The sequence below is a fragment of the Phoenix dactylifera genome, chromosome 2 (genome assembly GCF_051530095.1).
Source record: "Phoenix dactylifera cultivar Ajwa chromosome 2, Ajwa_hap1_PhDact_Kaust_v1.1, whole genome shotgun sequence".
Taxonomy (NCBI): domain Eukaryota; kingdom Viridiplantae; phylum Streptophyta; class Magnoliopsida; order Arecales; family Arecaceae; genus Phoenix; species Phoenix dactylifera.
Genome location: NC_143191.1, coordinates 1574722 through 1591652, shown reverse-complemented (window position 1 = coordinate 1591652; position 16931 = coordinate 1574722). Strand labels below are relative to the sequence as shown.

The 16931-nt window shown below is 36.2% G+C and overlaps 1 protein-coding gene across 1 annotated transcript; it reads left to right on the top strand.

Moving 5' to 3' along the window:
* Positions 1 to 2964: 2964 nt before the first annotated feature.
* Positions 2965 to 10232, top strand: LOC103706074 (RPA-interacting protein A). Its single transcript, XM_039134452.3, has 5 exons — positions 2965 to 3304; positions 4084 to 4176; positions 6741 to 6969; positions 8350 to 8426; positions 9800 to 10232. The coding sequence occupies exons 1-5, from the start codon at positions 3242 to 3244 to the stop codon at positions 10067 to 10069; spliced, it is 732 nt and encodes a 243-aa protein (XP_038990380.2). The 5' UTR covers positions 2965 to 3241; the 3' UTR covers positions 10070 to 10232.
* Positions 10233 to 16931: the final 6699 nt, after the last annotated feature.

The window sequence follows — 16931 nt, the reverse complement described above, 5'->3', positions numbered from 1 at the left end:
AAATGTTGCTCCAACTGAATTAAGTGTACAAAATTTTAACTCATGGTGCATGTGTATGCATAGACCAACTCCACCTAGTAGCCCTTATTCCCATGTATCCTTGCTCTCATGTCAACCTGAATTGCATCAAAAATTTTGTTTTAGAATTTAAAAGTGGGAAATATGATATCAAACAAGCCAAGAAAATATCAAAAGATCAGTGAATTTATCCGTTCCCTACCCCATTAATCAGCACAGTGGTCATTCAGCATATAAGTAGGATGATAAACAAGCAGTAAGAACTTAAGAGGACACATGCATGCATAATATGATTAATATCTCAAAAAATGTTGCAGTTGCAACAACTTCATCAAGTAGCTTAGCTCTGCACTCTAGGTTATAATTAAGGATATGGACAGTGTCATGTGAGATTCTCTCTTTTTGGAAAAATGGAAGATCTTTGAGAGGGTGAGGGAGTTACAGCAATCTTTTAACTTTGTTGCCTTCTCCTCGGAGGTCATATCTGCTAACTTGAGCTGATAAAAAGTTTGCAAGGTTTGAAAACTAACTAGGCATCATGTAGTTGCTAAGTTGTATTGGCCAATTGACTGACACTGTAAAAAAAAGGGGCTGAGCAAAGCAACGTATTTTGGAGCTTCATTGAATGAAATTGTCGAAACTTTTCATTGAAATTATTTGATATTATACTGATAAAAAAAAAGTTAGACGATAACTTTCCCAGGAACTTTATTGATGCACTTTAAATCTCTGTGTTCTTAGTATTTCTAGGGATCCTTTATGTTCCAAAATCTTTGTCTGAGACACTTTGAGTTTGTATATATCATTGAACGGGAAATACAATGGTTGCTAAGGATTTTAATCAGGGCTTCCTTAGAAAAGACCCACTCACATGAGGTAGCAGGAAAGTTCAATTTGAACTTCTTGTTCTAACAAAAAAAAAAGAAAAGAAGGGAGAGAGAGAATAAAAGAGCTTTTCTGATGCTTGGGTAAAATATGAACATCAAAGTGAAAAAATGCATAAAGTACTCAGTGATTATAAAAACAATGGGCAAGGTAAATAAATGTATTCTATGATCAATGAAGATTTCCAAGGAGTAAATAGATAATGCTCTTAGAAATTAACAGAGCATCTGGCTGCATGCCAGTTAACATTACAGTCAGAAAAGTTCTGTATTAGACTTCTTGAAGAAAAGCACATTACCATATATAAAGTTACTTTAAAGATTAGCAGATGGTGCATCTGAAAACACCCTAAGAGAATTCATTAAATTATGCCCGAGGCTCTGCATGCTTACCCTCTAACACCCAAGAACCTAAATAGTGTGACTGAACTTTTCTTTACCTCTCCTCTTTTCTTCAAAAACTTTATTAGTTTTAGCCATTGAATGGTTAGAGTAAGTATAACTCTTCAATGTCAACCACATGAGAAAGGAAATTGTGCATGGACGGTAGTAAAGAATGCAGGCTGAAGGAGGTTTAGTTCTCTAACAGAGAGGCCGCATTCCTTACTATAGATAAAAAAAAAAACAGGGAGGCAACATCCTCCAATCTTGTATTACGAGGTAACTCATGTAACAATACAAGTTGCACATGAGTTAGCTAAAACACATAATCTAGCTTTAAAGTTTTTGGCTCTCTCTCTCTCTCTCTTCCACTCACTTTCTATTTCTTCATTTCATAGGCACCAATCACAAATTTTACCCAGATGAAAGTATCAGAAGCCAGAAAGCTATCAAAAAACCAAACCTACGTGAGTAAACTGCATATCGACAATCACTGCCCACCACGCAACTAGTCAAACTTTTTTTTTTCTTTTGATTATATCACAAAAAAGAAAATAAGCTAGAAAGTAGATTGCGAAAGTTTTTGGGACCATGGACTTTGTATAAAAGTTTCTGGGACCGTGGACTTTGTATAATTACAATGCAGAGGCCTCTCAATATTCCATATGATTTTGTTAAAGTAGTCTGTGGGACTTCGTAACATGCCTGGCCTCTCTTGCAGGTGAAGTATGTTTCCCTTATGCCTACGCATTCACTTGATATAGAAGGCACCTTCTCACCTGAACATTCCCCATATGGTCGACAAGAGCCGATTTTCGACCACATGACAGAGGCGTGCTCTCCGCCACTAAGGCATGCCTATAAATAATGCAGTGGACTGAATTGCCTCGTTTATAGCAGCGCATTGTAAAAAAAAATTTTGGACCAATTTTTTAATTGTTTCGACCACGTTTAATGATATTTTATTTTCTGATCATGGAATGAATTCATGCTAGGTATATATGACCCGTCCGCTTCATCAAAAAAAAAAAGAAAAGAAAAAAAAAAGACGGAAAGTCTATATCATGTCTTTAGCCATTGGATGTTTGTCCAAGGATGGGATGCGTTGTGTTAAAAAAAAAAAAAAAAAAAAAACTATTAGTTCTAAGCCTGGACTTTTTTTTTTCAGTTTTCCGGTTGCTATGCAAGATTTTATATATATATATATATATATATATATATGTTAGAACCACCTTTATTTTATAACACAAGTAAAGTTCAAATTTTTATATTTGGCTTATCTGATTTCGACCTCAAAAATATGGGTAGCTTATTACCAATCAAATGAGCCTTTTGTAAGCTGAGTTTTGTGCTGAATACAATGAGGTGCATATGACTTAGAGATGCAAATTATTTTTGGACACAGACATTGCTATTACATAAATTTTATTATTTATAAAGAAATGTTATGTGGCTCTTGTACATGCGCATAAATTATTCTCTCTTTTTTTGTCAGGAAAAGTTGGTGCAACTCGAAAATTTGTTACCAAACTTGTCATTTAGTCGCCAAATCAATGATTGAAGTCATGCATATAAATTTTTTTTATTTGATATGTCAATTTATAAATCAATATGTTGTCATACTGGGCCTAGCCTTCTTTTCTCTTTTTGTTTTTTTTTTTTTTTGATGTACCAGACTGGGCCTAGCTTTGTCAGCTGTGAGTTGTGGACCAAATTTCACAGCCCAAACCGGAAGCCTATTCTTCGACCGTGCCAACTCGTGGGCTTCGAAGGGTTGTTAACTCGGGGTAAGCATACCTACGGTGGTCGTCTTCCAGAGATCGGCTCCCTAACTCGACCCATCCTCTCCCCGTCTTCCGCTTTCCCACCAAAAGCGCGAGAAGAGGAAGCGCGCGCTCTCTCTCTCAATCTAAAAGAGAAGGGGATTTTGATTTGAAGTGCTGAAGGAGTCCAATTTCATGGATGGGAATCGAGCCAAAAGAGCATCTATAAAAGCCCAACACCCCAATTGGAAGGAGAAGGTATTGATCTTCTGCGTCATTTCGAGAGCTCTGGTTAATTTTTACTTTTGAGATTGGGGGTTTTGTAATTTTTAATAGTTTCCATGATTTTTTTTTTTTGAAAAACAATATCCTGGTTGTTTTAATCTGATAAGATGCCAATGAATACATGAATCTGCGCTTTTTTTTTTTTTTGATTCAAATGCTACTTCTGTGCTGCTTTTTGGTTATCCAGTCCTCGGTTATTCTTTGTTTTGCGAATACTGCATCATCCCTCTACCAAGTTCCAAACTTTAAACTCATTTAGACTCATGGACGAGTCATTTCATAGTTTCTGGATGATTCTAACTTTTGTTGTTCTTGAATAAGGTTAAACAATTGTCACAAAAAAAGGAAGAAAGAGGGTTAAACGAATCATGTCTCGCTGAAAATGACAAACTCTTCTTGCATCTAAGTGAGGATGACGGATTGTGCCGTTGCAGTTAGTTGGTGCATTCTAAAAACCAATATTGTTTCATTTTAACATCTAACCAACTTTCAAATTACAAACTTATTCTTTTAAACAATGGCATTGTTACCACTCCATGATATTTGGTTTGGTTCACATTTCACCTTAACAAATTGGGCCATGCATGTATAACTCTCTAAGCAGACCCATACCATAATTTTCTTGCTTCTGCTTATCACTGTCTTTCTCATTTTGCTCGCAGATTCTACTTATTTTCAGTTTTTTTGGCTGGGAATCCTTAAAAGCTATTTTAATCGCATGGATGTATAATATCTAATTGTATCTTACGCAGCTTAGGCAAAATTGCCTGAGAAGAGTTCAGGAGGAGAGAGCCCAGTTGCTTTGGAAAATCAGGTCAAGTGGACAGCAATCTCTGAATGAGAAGGTTTGTTATGTGATTGCTGTTATACTTATTAACTTTTGCCACTTAATTCTACTTTTGCTTTATATCTTGTTGTTAAGGTGGGCATGCAAGCAGCTTCATATAGGTTTAATCCTCCTGATGAGTTATTAAGATTGTTTTCATTTTGGAGGCTTTACTAATATCAATAAGACTATCAGTCAGTGAAGGTGGCAAGTTTTTTGTTGTTTTTTACTTTGATGTTATAATAATTATTCTGCTGATATAGATTATCATATTCATTTACATTTAATTGATGAGTTAGGAGAGCCAATCACACAACTGACATTTTGTAAAAAAAAAAAACTGTACGTAGATATTTACAAGTCATGCATAAGTATTTCAATCTTTAAGTCCAAAATTCATTCTCCTTGGCAGGGCAGTTTCTTGCCATTATATGTATATTCATTTCGCTAGTTGTTTTTCAGCTTATATGGATTAGCGATATTCCACCAACGTATTAAGATTTGAGAAGCAAGCATTTGAGTGGGTGCAATTCTAGTAGCACATGAAGTCAAAGCTACATGCTTAATGCATTTACTTGCAGTAAGCATGTCACAAAAACCAGGGTTTCATGTATGTAGGGAAAAGTGTACATACAATTCATGGGCATGCATACAAAGTAATTGAACACATATGTGGACAGTGTACTGGAGGAAACATGTTATAGTGTCTGTGCATTATGAATATATGATATAGATACTTCTAAGTTCTAACATCCTCCTTTACGTTGGATGGTGCGCCAGGAGTTGGTACCAAGAAAAACAGACCAGCAATGCAGTAGATAGTGGATCCACTGAGACAAAAGGAGAAAACAGGCAAGGTAGCATAGTTATTAAAGCACAAGTGGACAGAATAAGGGGTGGCCCGAGTGCCACTATAAGGGTTACAAGATAATTCTCAATCCTCAATGGCAAGTGGCCACGGATGAGGGGTAATGAGCTGTTTGATGTGTCAATTTAGCTGATGCAGTGCGAATGCTTAATACAATTTTTTCCTGGATTTATTGAAAATTGTGACCTTTGCGATATATATGGGAAAAAATAAGGAGGTTGATGAAGTGATGGTCAACATGCTGGCTAATGAAGTTTGTAAACAAAATACCTCAGCTTGTAGAGACAATTGGCAACAATGAAAGCTGACATGCAACAGAAATTGCAGCTCAAATCAGCGGCTGGTGCTAGAGATCTTCAGGCATGTATTGCTATTAGTAAGCAGCATTCACTGATGGATGCCATTCATGCAAAAGACATTTTAGTGTCAATGATGCCATGCCGAGGGAGATAAACTACCAGTGGATGCTGTGCACAGGAAGAAGGTTGATGACTTTTATTCATGGTTTTAAGTGTGGTAGGCACACTGCAGCATGCAAAATGCAGAACTTACCAAATGCCTTGCTAGCATGCAGTGCTGGCATGACACTGGCTGCATGCCAGTACTTGGCATGCCAGAGTGCCAATGTGGAGGTTATGGATGAATTCCTTTTGTTGGAAAATACAGTAGGCTGTAGTTCTCAGGGTGGTCCAGCAAGATCATTTGTGCCACTAGTGGAGGTCTTGAGATTCTTTTTGTTGAACGCTTTTAGCCAGTGAAGGCATGATATTTGAGTAATTATGGTGATTTAATCCATATTCAGGACAGTGAAATAACAAAAAAAGCTGGGCTCTTTTGGGAATGACTGGCATTGGATCAGCATTTATGCTATAATTTAGCATGCATATGTATACTTATGCACTTGAAGTGCACATAAAATGAAATTGCGTGTAAGGTGGACTGTGACATTGTGACTAGCTTCCATCACTAGTGGTAGTTTTTAAGGCTCTGAAGTGCTTTGAGGCACAAGGTTGTTTTTCTTTTTCTGTTTTCAAGTTTCTTGAAGCATATTCAAGAGATCATAGTTAAATTGTAGTATGAGTAGGTTTGCTTTGAAAATATGAGTTTGTTGCACTTGTATCTTGATCTTTATACTGTAAGCGAAAAGGTGGGCTCTCCCTCTTGGTAAGAAGGTCCAATCATCGGCTTATGGCGGGCTCTCTCTCTTCTGGTGAAAAACTCTTTTCAAGCAGTGATAGGGAAGTGGGAGACAGAGCTTGAGGAAGTCAAAGAAGACAAATAGGGGTACGCTTAAGGACCTGCATTAGTATAAAATAATTAGTAATTCTAGAGAAAGAAATAGAATTTTTAGTGGTGCTTTGAAGGCTATGTTGATCTTTAGCAATTTCTACCAACAAATGTGGCCACTAATAAAAGAAGACATCTGTAGAACCATTAAGGATTTTTTTTCGTCCTGGTCGATTGCTGAAATATTAAAAAAAGCTTCCTCTAGTCTCAAGAGTTTCTTTTATCTTCAATAGTCTGGAGATAGTGCATTAACCTCTGTTGACCAATTTGAAGCTTATGAAATCTCTTTGTTTCACTGAACTGTCTTCAGCAGCTAAATCAGTTGCATTATCAGTTCATTAATCTGTTTAAGTTATTTTTGTTCGATGAAATTTTGTAATTTTTTCCTCTTTTCTTATTATGTGCTATACTTCTGTCAAATTTGACAGGAGATTGTGGAAACTGCATTCAGGGACATAGTTTCTGATGAGCTGCAGAAGATTAAGCAGTCATCTTCGAGCAAAAACCAGATTACCTTTGTTCCCAATAATAGTGATCTAATATGGGAATTTGATGGTCTGCATACAAGTAGCTCAAAGGAAACTGAAAGTGAAGAGCTAATGTTAGAAATGGAGAGACTTCTTTATGAAGATCTGCGAGAGGAATTGATCAGGAGAGGTAAATCTGGCAGCATGCTCTTATTATTCATTTTGCATTGTTCACTAGAGTATGTTGAAGTATGCATAGTGTTCTGCACATGTTTGCTTTAGAGGGAATTACAAGCAGCATTGCTATTTAATCATGTGTGCTGACATAATCAAGGCTCAAGAAATATACCAGATTTTGTAGGATGATGAGGTCATGTTTTAGGGAAGATTATGGAACATTTAATACGTAGAGGCCTAATTCAAGCTTTAGATGCTCAGTGCTCTGTATATACTATTGTTCTTTGTAAGGTCATGTTCTAATTCATTCATTACAGTGACATGCACCTTTGCAGCTTATCTTATTTTTCTTCCCCTCAAAATACCTGTCAGACCTTGTTTCTTAGTTTCTCCTTAGAGCTTCTAGATTCCCCATTCTAGATTTCTAGAGATATCTTACTGTTCTTCTCTGTGATTCTTTTGTATGACAAAAATGTCGATAACCATTAAAGGAATAAGCAACAATCTGTTTCCTTTTATGAAGCAATGATAATTCATCGAAATGAATTTGTGTGTAGCTTGTTGAAAAGATTCGAGCGATAAATCTGAATCACAATATTGTTAGTGTGAATTTGAGGAACTACCTATCTTCTTAAGAAGCACCAACTCAATATGGTACTTAATTAACTAAATAAAATCGTGAGGCCTGTGAGATGATATCAAAAGTTAACATAGTGCTCGCAAATGGCTTGAACATCATCTAGCAACCAGGGCTATTCTTTCATGTAATTGATAGTCATACATAATTATATTTGTCAACAGGGCAATCATTTATGCAGCAACTGGTTGAACTATTACTTGTTACTTCACTCTCTTGGATCAACTGCAGGTTTTAGTACAAGATAAATTGCCCAGTTCTATTTTATTTATAACACTGGAATTGCATTTATTTGAATATGTTGTTCAAATGTTTTCTTCCCTTGGAAAATTGGAACAGCATTCTTTTTCTTTCAACAAACTCCTGTTAGTGTTAGATGCAAATAGGACCAGACTACTCAAACTCTAGAAGTATTTTAACTTGAGTTGTATGCTTTATAGTTTTGTAGTTTTAGACCACATGTAGACACATCCTTCCATATTACTTGATAAGATAATTAATGTTACAATATCTATACGATAGCTTTGCCGTGCAACTGCATAGGTATATCAATATATTGGGTTTGTGTGCAACTGCATCCAACCAGCACTTAACCTATGGTCTTAACTCTTAAGCAAATCAGTACTGCCAATGCATTTTTCTTTCAATAATCATTTTCTAATTGCAGCAACAGCGAGCTGTTCAATTTCTTGTTTGATTAAAAATTTTGATGACTCATCCCTGTCTCTTAAAGAGTGGCTAATTAATTATGTACAGAGCTGGAGGTTCTTGAGGAAGAGGATGAATACTTAGCTCGAGCAGTTTTTGAACGCATGCAACTTAATGATGACCAGGTATGAACAGCTTATAAGCAATCTGGGTCTTTATTAAATTATGAGCAACTACATGAAGATGTCACTTCTTTCAAACAATGCTATGTACAGAAACCAATACATTATGTTTCATATTTTACTTAGGTATGCTCATGTGGCAAAAATGCAAGTTAAATGGACTCTGATCATACTCGTGGCCTATTCATTTTGTATCCCATGTAAAACATATGCATGCTAATGTACATATTCATCTTTTTTTTAAAAATTACTTTGCTTACTGTTGATGATATGAAGGTAGATTCACTTTCACAGGTTTGATACCATATTGTCCGGGACATTTAGGAGTCAGCTTTTCTAAATTCGCTTATCATTCTTGGAACTCAGGATGCAAGTTTCAGGGTTAATACCTTACTCCCGTATGTAATGAAGCCAATGCAGAAAGTTTCCAGGATTTCAATCTAATGGGCACGCCACCCTGTTATTACTTGCTTCTCTTTTTTTCTTTTTTTTTTTTGTGTGTGTGTGTGTGTTGGGGAGGGAGGGGGGGGGGGGGGGGGGGGGGTTGATAGAGAATAGCTGCACAACATTAAATACCACATTTATCCCCAGTCCTGAGGCAACATTGCTTTTTCTTAGATGCCTTTAGCATGGGCAACAAGGTATAATTGCTCCTTTGGCAAATAGCTCCTCTAGCATGGGCTCCTGTTTGTTCCTTGCCTCCCAAATTTTTCAAGAAAAGAAGGCAACTTATCACCTTAAAAGGTTTAAAGGAAATATAATAGGTTGCCAGAAGGGAAGATAGGGGTGGATCAGGATACACCTGCCCACTGCTATGAATCTTTAAGCTTGAATCTAGAATGCTTTGATATACTTGCTAATTATAACCAGGTTTCCACTTGGGTCCATTGAAGCTAACTATGACGATGCACAATTTTGAAAGACCTCATCCCTAATGTCTGTTTCCCTGATGCAAATTCTGCCCACCCTGACATGCAGTCTTTTGTTTTTTAATGTGGATTATGTACATTCTGATGCGGCACAAGGATTCATTGACTTGTGTGTTGTCATATTGTCTGCAAAAAGAAAATGTCCTGAACTGTTAAACTCCTGACAAATCTTAAGAGGCCCTAAATGATGTACGAAGTAGTGGGTCAGCCCTTGGCCGCTTCTGAACAATTGTTACCAATTGAATGGAACTTTATATTGAAAGAAAATCACTTCTCTGTGTCTTTGCCTCCCCTTTTTCTTTCCACCACACATACTGGTCCTCAAAAACCACTTCCTATTATGTACTTCAGAGCACTGCATTTACTCTCACTTCAGTTATGGTGTAGTTTCAAACCTTTCGCCACTTTTTGCTTGCTAACACAATATTTTGATGCTATCCTGTGAAGAATGACAGAGTATGGTGCCCGATCTGCAAACGAGGAGAGCTACGAGAGGCCTATCATCTCATCTATTGTACTTGTTGCAAGCTGCGGCTTGACCTTGAAAATGATAAGGTAACCCTGGACTTCCTGCGAGATCGATTGGGTGAAGTTCACATAGAACATCTTGACAGAGGATGCAGAGCAACACCAAAATTCTGTATGCACACTATGTTTAATCTGACTGCTTTGTACATCCAGTGCCAAGCATGCAACACATTTGAAATTGTAGTGTAACTCAAATAGCAATGTGAAGAAGAGAAATAAAGTTAAGCAAACAGGGCAAAGAAAGGAAGCAGCAGGCATTAACTCGCCGAAGGATGAATATATTATTTGATGCAGGTCATTGTGTGCATTGTGAATGGAAAGTGGTCATGCTTTAAAATTAAGATTTGCGGTATTTCCTTGTGGTTATGGTGTAGAATCTCTTCCTCTTTCGATATAGTTGCTGGTTTTTATGATATGCAGCTTAAGTAGTTCATGCATCTGAATCCTGTGGTTTGCTCTTCTTTTCATTTCCTGTTGAGCCTGCGCCACATTTATAAAGTGCACCGGTTATCGCCTCTTAATTTGGTAAAATTAGGTTGGGCAGTAAAGACATAGTTTCAGTGGGGTAGATGCATCCGGCTTTGGGTTTGGGTGACTAGGAAGTCACTAATGCTACCTCCCTGTGATCCCCAAATTTTCTATGCTTAACCCTGCAACAGGTGGATTTGGTGCAGTAGGTTGATTGATGTCCTGAGGGTTGAGATGCATGTATCGCCTTTCTATTTACTTTCATGTAGTTGAACAGAAGATTGGATTTGGGACTGGTGAATTTAATCACCTGCCAATTAGCCTTGGGACTTATGGTGTACTTCATCTTGACTCATTTTCCTATATTGAGGAATTAAAGAACAAACTGATTTGGAACTAACATGAACTTAAGAGCCTAAGCTCTTATATATTTTTGTTTGTGCCTCTTTATCTCTTTGAGTCTGTGGATTGAATGGATTTGCTTCTGGGAATCAATCACCAGGAAAATCAAGAAACAGAGGCATCAGTTGCTTGAGAAAATTCTCCTTGCAAGCCTGCCATATAAATTTTTCCTTCTTGAGGCAGGTAAGATGGGTCCCCCTTTTTTCTGTCATCCATGCTGGAGTTTGGATTGGATCAGCTGACCGGTGCAGGGCAGAAAACTCTCAAGCATATACCAACTCCCCTGGTCAAGTTCTACAGCATAAAGCCATTGGCTCTCTCAGTGTGTGGACCAGGATGACTAAATGTTCCAAAACCATAGATTTTTGTCCTCAAATGACTCTGTTAGCATGATGTAAAGGCATGAGTCGTTGGATCAGAAAGTTCATTATAACTTTATTAGGATTGTAGATTGAAAATTGTCTACAACTTTATTCTTGCAATACTTCCAATTGGCACCATCCATTTGTTCGTCTTAATCTGAGCATATCCACCATGACATTAGTGGTAGACAGCGTTGAACAAACTTCCAATGTTAGACCCCAAGATCACCAAGATAGAGCCTTCTTACCTGCCTCGTAGCTTTGGTCAAGGAACATAGAAATAAGAAACAAATGGATTGATGTTACGTTGGGAGCCAATCATAAATTTTTTTCCAAGTCTCATATTGATAATCTCAAGGTACGGATTAACTTGTTCCTTCGCCGGACTGAGTTGATTAAGTCTTGATTTAACTCTAGATTTCGGCAACATAAGAACTTTGGACAAATACCAAACAAATGAAAAGTGACATCAACAGAGATGTTTATTGAGAAGGTTGTACTTAGAAAAAGAAAGAAAGAAAAACCAAAAAAAATCTACAATTATTTGAATTGCTCAATTAAGCTTAGAAATGTACGGAGCTTTCAAGTTGACTTGACTTTCTCAATGGATGAGTCGAGCCGGACTCAAAATTCAATCTAGTTCGGAGAATTTGATTGAGTTCAGGTTGAGTGACTCGACTAAATCGTGCAAGAGTTTGAGGAGGTTTTGCACAAAGAGGTAGGTAATCCAACATTTGCGTTGCAGGTTTTTGCCCTGCAAAATTCATCTAATGGTGTAGTAGGTTTGCAGTATTTGATGGGATGAGGATGGTTGTGGACCCTGCTGGTTTTGGCTGCTTCTAAACAACTCTTCTTGCTAAGACTGTTTCTCCTCATGCATTTGGCCCAAATCTTATGAAACATAAGTCAACCCTCTCTATCAATTGATAGTTAAGGGCTTCACCAACCCCCTGCCTCATGGGTCCGGATTGTATCTTTGGTGTGGAAGGATGATTCACCTTCTTTCATGATATCAATCGTTGGATCTCACAATAGCCACTTTGAGATCTCTACGGGTGATGAAAGAAAAGTTCGGACTGCTTGAAGATCTACGCGAGGTACAATCCAGTGGTTGGCATCACAAAAGAAGATCGATCATTCTTTCACACAAAAGATAAACCCTCTTCTCGTAGCACACACAAGCATTAGAGAGTGCGTGCCATAAAATCGTTTCGTGTTTTATCCATTCACTTGATTAAAAAAAGAAAATGAATGGCTTTTGGTGTCATCCCATTATTGAAAAGAATTTTAAAAGTGTGAAGATTTTTTTTTTGTTAGGTGGCGTTGCACCTTGTACCCTATATATTATGCATTGTTAGACTAGAGTTGGAGTGAGGGTTAGAAGGTATCACACGTAGTCAATGATACTTTCCAAGCGCGTTAGGTAACGAAGGAGGTCTTTTCATGCACGACTCTCTCCGCGAAGACTCTCTAGAAACGTAGCGTGCCAAGCCGAAGGCATGGGCAACCAACCTCAAATTATCAATAACAACCTCATCATATAGAAACATAGTGTTATTATAAAGGAATAGCTATGTAAATAGTGACCACTTGGGATTATAATACCACCTTTTTTTCTCTAAGAAACACAAAAATGTTGTCCCCTGATGCCTTGTTGATGAAAAATAAATGCCATTATATTAATCAGGACCCAGCAGTGTTAATTAATACATCCATGTTGCGTCTCCATAGAACTTTCAGTCTCAATCATTCAGCAATGCTTGAGATGTTGTACTCTCCAATCCAAAGGAGGCCCCAGTTTCCATGCTGGCTTAGATGTGGTTCAATTTATCCTAATCATGTTATTGTATCTTTCGCGAGAAAAAATGATTCACCTTCGCTCACGATATTAACCATTGGATCGCATAATTGCTGCTTTGAGACCTGTGCAGATGGATGAAAGAAGGTTGGAATATTTTGAGATACGTGCAAAATGCGATCCAACAGTTGATATGGCGTAGAAAGATCAATTATTCTTTTGCTCAAAAGATACAGCCTGTCGCATGGAAACCATAAGAAAAAAATAATTGAGTCATATCACATGGAAGCTGTCTATAAAAAAATATGATCATGCATGTAGATCTGCAGATATAGAAATTGTAAAACAAATCATTATTTGGCATCCGTACTTTGTGGGTCTAAATTAATGTGATACGAAGGCTAAAATGCCCTCAGTCCAGCGGTTCATTTTCTGTCATCAACTTGGACTAATTCCGATCACATGCATAGAAGCTGTCAACAAAACATGAGAATGTATCTAGTCTTTTTATGCATACCAAATTAGAATAGATAAAAAAAAAAATATATTAGTTGGCAAACTAATTTTGCAGAATTTAATTGATATACTGCAAAAATTTTGAAATATACATTTAGATTGGTTCAAATCTATTCAAATCTAATCACAAACATTGATTAGCTAATGGTTCAAATTTATTCATAAGCACCATAATCGGCTCATATCAGCTTTCATGAATTCGTGCTGTAGTGTATTCTAGTCCACATAGGCTATAAACCAAGTTTGTTTTAATACCATTTGTCACAATATAGGATTACACTTAAAAGGTCTAGTTGGAAGATTTTTTTTTTTTTTTTTGGATTTCTTAGCCTAGCATAAGCACCAAAATGTCATCGACAAATAATCGACGTAGGAGCGCACAGGTCCTCACAACTTCCATTGCCAACCAAAACAAAAAGCCGCCTCCAAGTTTCCAACCTTCCAAACTCTCCAATCTACCTTCCCCCACCTACAAAACATGGAAGGCTTAATTCCATTCATCTGTAGGACGATCAAGAGAAGAAAGACCCGGCGGTACTACAAGTGCCTCTCCTCCGGCATGGCGCAGAGGTTCGGCTCCGAGACCGACCTCCATGCGAACGGCCACAAGTTCCTGCCACCGGCACCGGACAAGCTTGAAGCCTTCCATGAAGACCACAAGACACACAGGCGGTACCGGTCATTGGAAGAGTTCTCCGGCGATCTCTACTCGCCAAAGGAATATGGAGATCGTCCCCGTTTAGCTAAGGATGTAAGGTTTGGGAGTCGTCGGATGTTTGCATGCATCGGTGGTGCATAGAACCATAGATATTATATGTGATTGTGGAAGGAAGGGAAGAGGTAATTAACTGTAGATAAAACTAGTCTTTAGATATATAGTTTGTGATGCAAGTCTTTATGGTAATCTTGTTCCTTTCTATTAAATGATCCTTTATCCTTTATTGAAAGAAAAGGTGGCAGCCCACCTGGTATCTGCTTGTGAATTGCAAACAAGAGACAATAGTTCTTCCTGGAAAAAGGGTGAAAAAAAAAAATATGAAGTATTGCTAGACAAGGAAGAAGACTGATTTTTTTTCACCATGGGGAAGAACTCTTTCTTCTTTTTTCTTCTGGGTACGAATGAAGTTTCAATTTTTACCAAATTATTACAGAAAAAGATGAGTTGTTGTAGCATTGCACAAGAAACTTTCACATCGTGTACATATTTGTAACCACATATATTGGAGAAATGGTATTTAAGCATGTTATTCTCTGATTTATTGACTACAACCATTAAATCAGTAGTTCAGGATATTGTGAATTTTGTAAATTATATAAAAGCTTCTTGTGTTGTAATATTGGTGGCTAATATGTTCTTTAATTAGTATATAAAGAGACTAAAGCAAACAAAATATCGGTTAACTTTTATCGGCTTTCATTTTTCTGAAAAGCTTGTAATTTTCCTGAATATCTCTGTAAATTTTGTATTTTTCAGCTGTCTTGATTTCAAATACTTCCCCTTATCTTCATCATTTATGGCTTCAAGCTTATTCTATGGTTTCCATAACAAATTGAGCTAAGATTGGAAAGGTGGATAATTGGAACTATATCTGAGCTTTGCTTTTCTTCTCATTTGGTATTCTTCTTGTTCAAAAAAAAGGCTTACTAGTAAAACCTCTTCCTTGGCTCTAGATTGGATAATTTCTAAGTTATATTCAAAAACTCTCGATAATTTTGAAGAGTCTCGCATGAAAGGTTGGAAAGGAAGAATAGCTTTATCTTTATTAAAGAAATTATCATGCTCTTAGCACTAATGCTAGGAACATATTATATTAATAGTCTAACCATATTATTGCCATTATATGATGGAAGTTGTGCCAACAACTTCTTTATTTACTAAGCTAACTAGAAAATATTCTAGTGGTCACACCCTTCCTAACCATGCAGGTGAATCATTAAATATTAATTTAGGTCATATGGTTCTTTACTTTGAAAATGGACGAGAGAGAAAAATTACAATTGACGATCCTCATGATTATGCTGATGAAAGAATTCTGAAATGGAGGATCTCCCATGATTTTTTCTTTGCTGATGAAAGCATGATATTGAACATTTTTATATGCTCCAAAGTTTCATTTCCTTAGCCTAATGGCTGAGGCTTTGGCATGCTTAGAATCTCACTACTGGCGTAAAAACTCAGAGGCACAAGGGTGGTAGACTCAAGTTCAATTTGCACAAAGTTTTTCGATCATTAAAGTTTATTACTTAATGTATAACTAACAAAAATTTGGCTTGAAAAGTCTTCTATTTATTAAAACTTGTTACATCGTTTTATTGCATTTAATGAAAAGTTGGAAAAGGAGAAAAAACTAGACCATGCATTGCATTGGTCAAGTTTCAGAGATGCTACTATTAATGATAGAAGTTTCAAGCAGACTGAGTCATCGTTTGCCATGTGAACGGAAGCTTTTGCATTTATTAATAATGACTTTCTTCTTGGTTATTATTAAAATTTATTGTTTAATGAGCAACAAATTCTTATTGGAGTATTCAATTGATTATAATTTGTTACATTATTATATTATATACGAAATGGTTGAAAAAAATAAAAATAGTTATATATCACACATTGCATGGGACAATATTACTGATACAGTATAAATGATAATAGTTTTTATGTGGAGACTCAGTTCATGCAGAATTCTATATTTATCAAATGAATGCCAGCATTCATAATGAAAGTTTCTACTCGATCATAATTAAAGCTCATTGCTTAATATGCAACAGAAATTTGGTTATAATACTTTTTATTTACTATAATTTGTTGCATTGTTATGTTGCATTTCAAAAATAGTTAAAAAAATAAAAAAAGATATTGTTATTTGCTAGTTATAATAGAAGATTAAAAAAATCATATTTTGATCGTTGAATAAAAGAATTATTAATTATTATTAATTTTCCACTAATTGTTATTAAAGCATTTTTCTTAAAAGGAGGACTTAAATAACATTGATTACATTAACATACCTTTAGTTGCCGTTTCTTTCGTGGCCTAAAATTATATATTATTAAAAAATAGCAGCAATAACCGCATGTCTAAATCATTGTTCACTCAATAACAGAATTATTATTACCTTGATTGTTATAATTACAGTGGCCATTAATTGTCTCAGTTTTTAAACTGAAATCATTGCAATAACAGCCACTATAGCAGCATTATAACAAAAAAATAATTAATTGCAATTGCAACCCTTGTAATCTGAGAATGGAAACTGAACAAATTTAGGGTAAATTTATACAATTTTAAATTAAAAATATCATTATATTCATAAAAAAAAAGTGCACATACATGTCACATAACAGTCACCATTTAAGTGCTTGTTATAAATATGTATAAGTTATCTGCGGATATTTTTATTTCGCTTTACATGCTTGATTTTTAAGGCAGGCTTCAGGCCTAAACTCTATTTATTTTTAATTAAAGTTCAGGCCAGATCTATATAAAATTTGATATTTTCTGCGCCTA

Coding starts and splice junctions, on each gene's coding strand:
- LOC103706074 (XM_039134452.3), top strand. CDS start 3,242: ATGGATGGGAATCGAGCCAAAAGAGCATCTATAAAAGCCCAACACCCC. Junction 3,305..4,083: donor ACCCCAATTGGAAGGAGAAG/GTATTGATCTTC, acceptor TATCTTACGCAG/CTTAGGCAAAATTGCCTGAG. Junction 6,970..8,349: donor AGAGGAATTGATCAGGAGAG/GTAAATCTGGCA, acceptor AATTATGTACAG/AGCTGGAGGTTCTTGAGGAA.